Genomic DNA, 9,703 nt, shown 5'->3' on the forward strand with positions numbered 1-9,703 from the left:
CAGGGTAGTAGATGGTCTCCATGGCCTGATTCAGATGTGCTTGAAGGATTGTCCATCCATCCCTACCTGCTCTGAGTGTTGGCTCCTAATGGCCCATAGCTGCCCCTTTTTCAGAGTATTACCTTCAGCTGCTATATTCTTCAGAGAATTTCCTTCAGCCAAAGGGAGCTGTCTCACATCAGTTATGCCTCTGGGGCTCGAGGGTGAGCCCATAGCTAAAGATTGACAGACATGAGTTACAAAAGGCCATCTCTCTTCCTTCAAGATGGAAATAATTATAGTGCAATTTACCTGAAGCTAAATTCCATCAGAAATTGCACCCTTACTTCTCTCTTTACCCTGCCCTATTCTGCTTCACTGATTCCCTCTTCTGAGACCACTCTCTCAGTAAATTATGTGTACCTGACTGCTAGTCACAGCTTCTGTTTTCTGAGACCCGAAGCCAAGTCAAAGAGTATTCACGAGACCACAGAGCAAGATTCAGTGTGCTGGCTATGGGAGGGACTTTGGCTACTCTTTATCAGATTTGGGGAATCCAGCTTCCAGAACTAACACGGGCACTCTCAAAGTCCAACAACCACCAGCGTCCATGCAGTCTACAGGGAAGATACTACATCTATGCAATAACTGTCATGGGGGAGACAGTATTGGGGCCTTACTTCCAGGGGTGGGCTGCTTAACAAACTGGGAGTAGGATGATTAGAGAAGGTCTGAGTACTGGTTCTCTGAACTTTAGAACATCCCTGTCCTGTCCAGGGGCTCTCCTCAAAGGTTTTGTGATTAGCGGAGCCTTAGTGATTTTAGATGCCTACTAGGTGGTTTGTTGGGGTAGTAGATTTATGCAACAACACTAGTCTTAGATTCAATTAGCTCAAGTCTATCTAATTTAAATGATAAATTGTGGCAACCTCTGGTTCGAGGAAAAAATTTGCAGCAATAGTAGTGCCAGTAATGATGATGATGATCACCATGATAGCCACTGTAAAGATTTAAAAAAAAAAAACCAAAAAAACTGCGGGGTTTCCCTGGTGGCGCAGTGGTTAAGAATCCGCCTGCCAATTCAGGGGACACTAAAATGTAGATGTAGAAAGCAATCTCATGGTAACTGGGGGGGGGATAAATAGGGGGATTGGGATTGACATATACACACTACTATATATAAAATAGATAAGTAATAAGGAGCTACTGTATAGCACAGGGAACTCTACTCAGTACTCTGTAATGACCTATATAGGAAAAGAGTCTAAAAAGAGTGGATATATGTATATGTGTAACTGATTCACTTTGCTGTACAGCAGCAACTAACACAACATTTTAAATCAACTATGCTCCAATAAAAATTTTAAAAAAAGAAAATTGGAAGGTTAGGATTCTTGATTCATTTCTATTTCCTGTGTCTTCTCCTTTTTCCTGTGCTGCTTTTCCATTAGATTTCCCGTAGTCTTACCATTAAAGTACTGAAAGGTAGAGAGAATTATTGAGCACTGCCAGTAGGGCAAGACTGAATTAAAAGCATCATAATGATGTTCTTGAACCCATTAATCTGTCAGTCACCCCAGAAGTCTCCAGAATAAGAAGCCTCTAGGTAGAATGTGGAAGGAAAATCCTGACAGGGTCTTGCAGGGTCCCAAGCAGGCACTTACTTGAGCCCCAGAAGGATCTCTGAGGTTTTTGCTGGTTCTTGTTTTCCAAATTGGTTGCAGGGAAAGCCCAACACAACTACACCAAAAGGCTTCAGCTCCTCCTGTAGTGCATTCAGTTCTGTAAGTAGAGAGTGAACTGCATGGATAGCCCGGCCAGCAGCCCTACCTTGAGCAGTAAAAGACTACTGATTTATCCACTTATCACATGAGTAAGCTGAGGACTATGAAGGGGAAGGTTCAAGATTACAGACATTGAGGAAACAGAGCAAAAAGCTAGAACATAGGTATCCAGAAGCGCATCCCAATAGCTGCCATTTTTCTTGTGTGATAGCTCCCATAAATGGCTCTTCATCATCCAATAGGAGCCCTCCTTTAAAAGCACAGATTGGTTAGTACTCTGTGTGTGCGTGTTGGGGGGAGGAGGGGTTCTGCTTGATTCTGAAGAGAAGTCAGATTTAAATGCCATTGCCTTCCTTAGTTGATGGATTGATTGATTGATCAAAAATGTTTTAAGGAAAGGCAAACAAAATGGACATGCTACCCCCTTCCTCTCACTATGCCCCATGATGACACAACCTGACACTCCAGTCACCTTCCCAGGAGCACTCTTTGGTGCTCTAACCTGGGAGTTGTTGAGGGAATCAGTGAGATGCTAAGCTTAGCTCCAAAGCATTCTCTACCTTTTTGTCAGTTCCAGTGACATAACTGATGTCATTTCCCTGTAACACTCACTGGGATTCTAGGCTACAAACTCCAAACTGCTCTTTACCACTGCCAGGAAGCTTTCCAACTCTCTGTCTGGACTTGTACCATTATTTCCAACTTTAGCCATTTTCAGTTCAGATTTACTGATTCCATGACCAGCACCAGCCAGTCCTATTCAGACTCAGCTCTGTCTGCTGGCATCTCCCCCAAGGACCTCTTCTTAAAAGGAAGTGTTTTCTTCTCTTTATATATTTATTCAGTTACTATCCCTTTTATCTTTAACCATCAAGAATATTTCTTTCTTGAGCTTCCCTGATGGCGCAGTGGTTGAGAGTCTGCCTGCTGATGCAGGGGACACGGGTTCGTGCCCTGGTCCGGGAAGATCCCACATGCCGCGGAGCGGGTGGGCCCGTGAGCCATGGCTGCTGAGCCTGCACATCCGGAGCCTGTGCTCCGCAACGGGAGAGGCCACAACAGTGAGATGCCCGCGTGCCACAAAAAAAAAAAAAAAAGAATATTTCCTTCCTGTTGCGGAAATACCCAGCAAACTTTGGTTCATTTGGAGTAAAATTTGAATGAGATGCTCTTTATAATTCTCATGAACTAGTTTAATAAATTATAGCACAGCAATACAATGGAAAACTATATCCTTTTTTTTTTTTCTTTTTTTGGTCTTGTTCGTTTTTTGGCTGCATCACATGGGATGTGGGATCTTAATTCCCCATCCAAGGATGGAACCTGTGCCCCCTGCAATGGAAGCACAAAGTCCTAACCACTGGACCACCAGGTAATTCCCTGGAAAACTATATCTTAAAATGAATGAGGAAACTCATCATGTGGTGACACGGAATAATGTCAAAGATATTTTATTATGTTAAAATGCACTGTGCAGAATCATTTGTGTGTGTGTGTGTGAGAAAGAGAGAGAGAAAGAGAGGAGACAGAGAAACTGATTTCTTGCATATGCATTAAAGATTTATGCAGGGACTTCCCTGGTGGTGCAGTGGTTAAGACTCAGAGCTCCCAAAGTAGGGGGGCTCAGATTTGATCCATGGTCAGGGAACTAGATCCCACATGCCTGCTGCAACTAAGAGTTCACATGCTGCAACTAAGGAGCCCACGTGTCTCAACTAAGGAGGCTGCCTGCTGCAACTAAGGCCTGGCACAACCAAATAAATAAATAAATAATAAAATAAATATTAAAAAAAAGATTTATGGAAATGTACACCACAAACTGATAACACTCATTGCCCAAAGGGAAGGGACTGTGGAAGATTTCACTGTAAAGCCCTTTTGTACCTTTTAAATTTTGAATCCTGTGACTGTATTACCTATTCAATAAGTTTAAACTAAAACAGATATAAAAGCAGATTTACATTCCATGGAACTTCTGTTTACACCTCACAACTTTTTAAGCTTACCATATTTTTCAAGCTTAACTTTTTGAAGGGAGGAAAATCCCCACTTGCTAAATGATACTAAACTGTTGTTTAGCCTCTTATAATTAGATCCTGAGATTTTTATAAAAATTTAAAAAGTAGTATTTAGCTTTTCAGGTTTTCCCTAGAGTTGATTGTACACAAAAATAATAAACACAATGTGACTCCCAAATTCTTTTAAGTGTCTTGATCTTTTCAAAATCTGTAATTTGAGAGTATCTTTTTATGCACAATTTCAACATTAAATTGAAAAGGTCTTTAGCTTCTTTTGGTAAATGTGAATCATTTGGTTTTTGTTGTGCTTTGGTGGAGGGGGTATTTTAATATAATTTTTGCCTGAATCAAGCAGCCCCACTGTCTTAGTCCATTCAGGCTGCTAAGACAAAATATCAGACTGGGTGGCTTGTAAATAAATAAATGAGAAATTTATTTCTCACAGTTCTGGAACTTGGAAGTCCAAGATCACGGTGCCAGTACGGTAGGGTTCTGAACAAGACCCTCCTCCAGGGTGCAGACTGCCAACTTCTTCCTGTGTCCTCACATGGTGGAAGGAACTGGGGAGCCCTGTAGGGTATCTTTTGTAAGAGCATTAAGCCCATTCGTGACGGTTTTACCCTCATGACCTAAGCACCTCCCAAAAGCCCCACTTCCTATTGCCATCACACTGGGCATTAGTTTCAATATATGAATTGTAGGGGGACACGAATATTCAAACTGTAGCACCGCTGAATGTTAATTTTCAAATATCAAAATTTGGTGAACTGGGACTTCCCTGGTAGTCCAGTGGATAAGACGCTGTGCTTCCATTGCAGGGGGCCCCGCGTTCGATCCCTGGTCGGGGAAATAGATCCCGCAAGCATGCCACAACTAAGGAGCCCACCTGCTGCAACTAAGGGTCCGAATGCTGCAATGAAGATTCCGTGTGCCGCAACTAAGACCTGGCGCAGCCAAAATAAATTAATTAATTTTTAAAAATTTGGTGAACCATATATCTTAGAAGTGAGATTGCAATATGCCTAAATTTAAGTAGTGTTTAAAAAGGAGAAAATTGTTGGATTTCTTATTATTGGAGCGCCATTAAGACAAATTGATAGGACTTTGTATTTTTGATCAGTTGACTAGATACTGATGTCAATATGTGAAAAAAATTTCTTAAAATTCATTCATATATTATTTTGATCCATTTTTTGGTGGCACTGGTATAATTAATCTTTCGAATTTATTTGAACTTTTAAAAAAAGCTGAAAATAAAGTTCTTGGCATGTCAAAAACTGCATCTATCTCTAGTATAATCCATCTAAAACTTTAACCTTTTCTGGATCAGCAGGAATTCCAAACTCTTTCCCATGAGTGCACAAATAAAATGGAAAATCCACCTCAGCCACCAAAGGTTGAGCCAAGTTTGGAGAGATGAAGCATTTTCCCAAATAGCTCTCACTCCAGTTAAATACTATGTAGATAGTAAACTACATTTCCTCTTCTCTGCCATCTGGAGAACACAACGGTGTTTTCCAAAATATCAAAGATCAATCGTCTTTCCTGTTACCAGAAGTCACCAGTGAGAAAGATAAAATCAGCCCCTGAAAGCTAGATTCTGGCCTGGGAGTCACAGCTAGGGTTTGGTGTTCTCCTGTTGAACATAAACAGTTTCACAGAAGATCAATATCGTACAAGTGACCATGATGAATCAAGGCAAAAACAAGGACCACTCCATAATCATGTTTGGGTTTTTGTTTTTCTTTTTTGGCTGCGTTGGGTTTTCGTTGCTACGCACAGGCTTTCTCTAGTTGTGGTGAGCGGAGGCTACTCTTTGTTGCGGTGTGCGGGCTTCTCATTGTAGTGGTTTCTCTTGTTGCAGAGCACGGGCTCTAGGCACGTGGGCTCCATAGTCGTGGCTCATGGGCTCTAGAGCGCAGGCTCAGTAGTTGTGGCACACGGGCTTAGATGCTCCACAGCATGTGGGATCTTCCCGGACCAGGGCTCCAACCCGTGTCCCCTGCATTAGCAGGCAGATTCTTAGCCACTGCGCAACCAGGGAAGCCCCTTAATCATATTTTAACCACACAATACATGAACATTATCCAGATCACAAAAATGACCAAGCATCATCCTATTCTTACCAATCTAAGTGATTGCTGTTTCTTTACCCTTGCTTTATTCCTCCTACTCTGTAGATATGATTTATTAAGATACCCAGTCATTGGCTTCCCCCAAATCACCTAACACAAGCCGAGATCCTCAAGTCCTCAAGTCCGTTCTAACATCGTCTTACTGAGAGCCCCATGGTTGTCTACAGTATATGTCTTCCCTCAGAACGTCGAGCAACAAACTCAACTGCAGATATGTTCCTGGTGGTCTTTGACTAAATCTTTGGGAGAATCTTCATTCTCACATCTGGAGGTAATTCTCCTGGCATTCTAAGGAGCAGAGAGCAGTGGCAGGATTTAGGGGAATAGAGTCACATGATGATCAGCTATCCCCCCCGCATCCCCCTGCTTCCTCCTAATAACAAAGTAGCAAAACCTTCTGGACTTAGAATATGGTCATCTGACAAAGCTAGTTCCAAGAGAGGTGAAACATGCATTCTTACCAGGATACTGAGCTGCCAAGCCTCAATAGGTGGCCACGCTGACAAAGAGGACGTGCTTGCCCGCATACTGCTTGAACTGGATATACTCCTCGCCATTGAGGGTGAGGGCTCCATACTCACAGATGGTGCCTGTCACCCCCTTAGAGCAATCCATCTGGAATGTGACACAAATAACCATAATGATGCAATGATAAGACAAACGATAATCCCCAATATCTGTGGACTTTTTTTAAACTCTAAGAACTGAAGAGAATTTTCAAAGTGATATTTTTAGTTATGACTAATGCCACAGGTAGAACTTATATCTTCTAACTTACAATCTTTTTTTTTTCAACGGTGGGACAAGCACTTTATAATCCTCTTCCCATTCCTGGAATAGGAACACAATTTCCCTCCATTCTCCGATCTACAATTTACCTGCACTCTCCTCCACAGCCTAACACCACATTCCAGTCATCCCACCCCTTCTCAAATATTCTTAACAGATTTTGGTAGAGTTTCTCATAACAGAAATATGTTTTACATAAATTTCTCATCTATATATTCTTATACTGTAATTTCCTTCCCCCAGAGCCCAGCAAATAACTTGTTCCTCCTCTGGATCCCACTGAAGGCACTTTCCAGAGTTTTGTTGGTGGGAGCTCACTGGTACATACAGAATTCATCCTCGACACCTCTTTCTTCTTATCTCTATGTGAAACAGGAAGCAAAGGGAAGAGACTTCCTACGCACAAGCATGCCAAGGGAAAGAGCGAACAGGACCTGGAGCAAAAAGCTAAAATGCTGTTATCTGAGGAGAGGGACTCCTGGAGATGTGGAGAAAAGGCATAGAATTTTAGAGTAATTTAAGTGAGTTTCAATTACTCTAAAATTCTATGTACATAAATGTCTGCCCCATGCAGTGAAGGAATTGCTTGTGGGTCAGCTCCTGTGGGGAGAGTGGGGCAGAAAACTCTTTTATCATTTTCTAAGCCTGTTAGTTCTGTCACTAGGATACCAGGCATAGCTTCCCCTTCACTATCCTTGGAGAGAAGGAGGCTGACGTAGGGCAGGCACGTTCCCTGTGTTCCATACATCCATACACATCTGTTCACAGACACTAATCCAAATATTTGAGAGTATTAGCCTAAGAAAGCCACCAAGAAAGGGTTGTCATCTATGTGCCTGCATTCTCTTTTGCGTTCATGCTACCTCAGCTCTCTGCTGAAGAGTTTCTAGCATTTGCCTTTCTTTCTAGTACAATTTTTTTTAAAAAAGTGGAAATCATCCTGTGAGCTGTCATTTGTGTGCCTCCATTTTCCTTGTCTTCATGCTGCCTTAGCTCTGGGCTCAACAGCTTCCAGCTGTCTGTTTCACACATGGATATCACCCTGTGATCCAAGCTTTGTTTCCAGGATGCCACATCACCTCCCCTGAAATTAAAATTGGCCAGCAACTCTCTGGGCCTTTTGTGTTTTATTATTCCCTGAAAAAGAAAAATCAAACAAAAAAACCCCTCTCCCAACCCTAAAACTCCTTAGGGCACATTTCAACACCAACTTCTTTTCCACCTGCCCCGAGGTTTCACCCTCCCCAAGAGCAACCAGTTCAGCTTCCCTCTAATCCAGTTGCTACGTCATGTCCTCTTTCCCGGACCCACAATAGTGCCTGAGGTTCCAGACCAGAGTGGAGGGGACGGGCTCTGGGGTATCAAGCGGCCACCAGGGGGAGTGGCAAAGAGGAACGCAGCGAGAGCAGCCTGCGTCCTTGGCCCACTTTCGGCCCAGTGACCCACCAGGCTCAGGGGAGACGATCCACGTAAAGAGAGTTTAGGAGAGCCTCTGCCTCCCAGGACAGCAGTGGCAGTGGCAGATGTCAGTTTGGAAGGGCTGGGAAGATGGATCTCGTCCTTCGTAGAGGGGGAGAAGGGAGAACTCCTTGCATCCTTGGCAGCCAATTTAGTCATCACTAAATTGACTAAATTCCCTGCGGGACACTCACCTTCATCTGTTGCTGCTTCGGGGTCGGCTGAGCGAAGCCGACCAGGAACAGTGAGAAAAGACAGTAGGCCCAGAACTGCGGGATCATGGCTGGAACTAGGAGTTGTAGGCGAGCCTCAGGTCCCCAGGGATCTCGGCTCCTTTTGAGCCCCTGGCAGGGACCAGTTTGAAGATGCGCCCTCCAATCGCAGAGCAGCATTAGCACATGGGCAACCGCCCCTTCCCTGCCACCCCGCTCTCCCTCCCCTTTCTTCTTCCCTCTCTCCAACCTTCCCCTCCCCCTCCCCCTCCCCCTCACTCCTCCGCCCACTCCTGCAAGCCCTGAAGGCTTAGAGCACCCAGTGCCTCCGGGTCAGGCCACCCGCTGGTGTTCTGGCACCCCGTGCTCTGGCAGGTGAAGGCGGAGGCTTCCCTCTTTGGAACTTGAAGTACTGTCTTTACCTTCTCCAGGCAGTTCCTAGGTGCTGGCTCTGCATCCAGGAAGTAAAGCCACCACCACTGAATCAGAATCTGCTTTTAAAAATTAAGATCCTCATGTAATTTACACACAAGCTAAAGTTTGAGAAGCATCGTCCAGATGACTATTAATCCTTTGTACTGTCCCCTCAGACTTTCATCACTTAGTCAACAGCACACTGTATTTTCTAATTATGAAGTCCAGATGTGGGGACCTGCATGTCTCAGACTCTTTGCCCTGAGATCTGTCCCCTGGAGAAGGGCTTGTTAATGCAGGAGTAACACAGATGATGGATACACATTCACAGGGGGAAGTTATCCAGGAGAAAGATCTAAACTGTGCATTAGGGAACTGCCTTGGGCTCGACTGAGCTTCATTCTCTGTAAATTATTGTAATCATCTCTACCCCACTTACTCCATAAAACTATTTACTGTGAGGTCCTAATAAGGTAACAATCTGAAAGTTGTTGCAAAGTATTTGAATGGGTGAAGAGTCAGAGTTGTTTCTCCCACCCCTCCTCCCTCCCATCTGCTCCCTTCCGGCTTTTCACTGCCAGCTCAGCTTTACTAAACTCCCTTGTTTATTGAAGTGATAACTTCTTCCTTTTCAGTTCTAAGCCCCTTGACATCCAGTCCCCTCCATCCGCCCTGACTCTTCCAGGTTTGCACAAAAGCCTTTCTCTGCTCCTGAAACTTAAGTCTGATGGGGTTGAATTCTCATGAACTCTGTTGGAAGATAAGCTTTCTGTTATCTCAGATTTCTTCTCAAAGGCCTATAATTTATGGCCTGACGGCTGGTATCTGATCCAGCCAAGCAGGTCCTCGAGGCATTTAGAGCAGTCATGCAGAAGGCGTCCCTCTTTTGGCACAGACCTACACACATTCCCAAG

The 9,703-nt window shown here is 43.9% G+C and overlaps 1 protein-coding gene across 1 annotated transcript in view; it reads right to left on the bottom strand.

Annotated features, from left to right (window-relative positions):
• Positions 1 to 8,540, bottom strand: part of LOC307192297 (glutathione peroxidase 6-like) — a 39,193-nt gene extending 30,653 nt beyond the window's left edge. The window contains exons 1-3 of the mRNA XM_079933074.1: positions 8,358 to 8,540; positions 6,378 to 6,531; positions 1,644 to 1,761 (exon numbers count right to left, since the gene is read on the bottom strand). Coding sequence (XP_079789200.1) covers positions 1,644 to 1,761; positions 6,378 to 6,531; positions 8,358 to 8,444 — 359 coding nt within the window. The 5' untranslated portion in view covers positions 8,445 to 8,540. The remainder of the gene's footprint in view (positions 1 to 1,643; positions 1,762 to 6,377; positions 6,532 to 8,357) is intronic.
• Between the last annotated feature and the right edge of the window lie 1,163 nt (positions 8,541 to 9,703).

This window comes from Stenella coeruleoalba (assembly GCF_951394435.1).
Source record: "Stenella coeruleoalba genome assembly, chromosome: 10".
In the NCBI taxonomy this organism is placed as follows: Eukaryota; Metazoa; Chordata; class Mammalia; order Artiodactyla; family Delphinidae; genus Stenella; species Stenella coeruleoalba.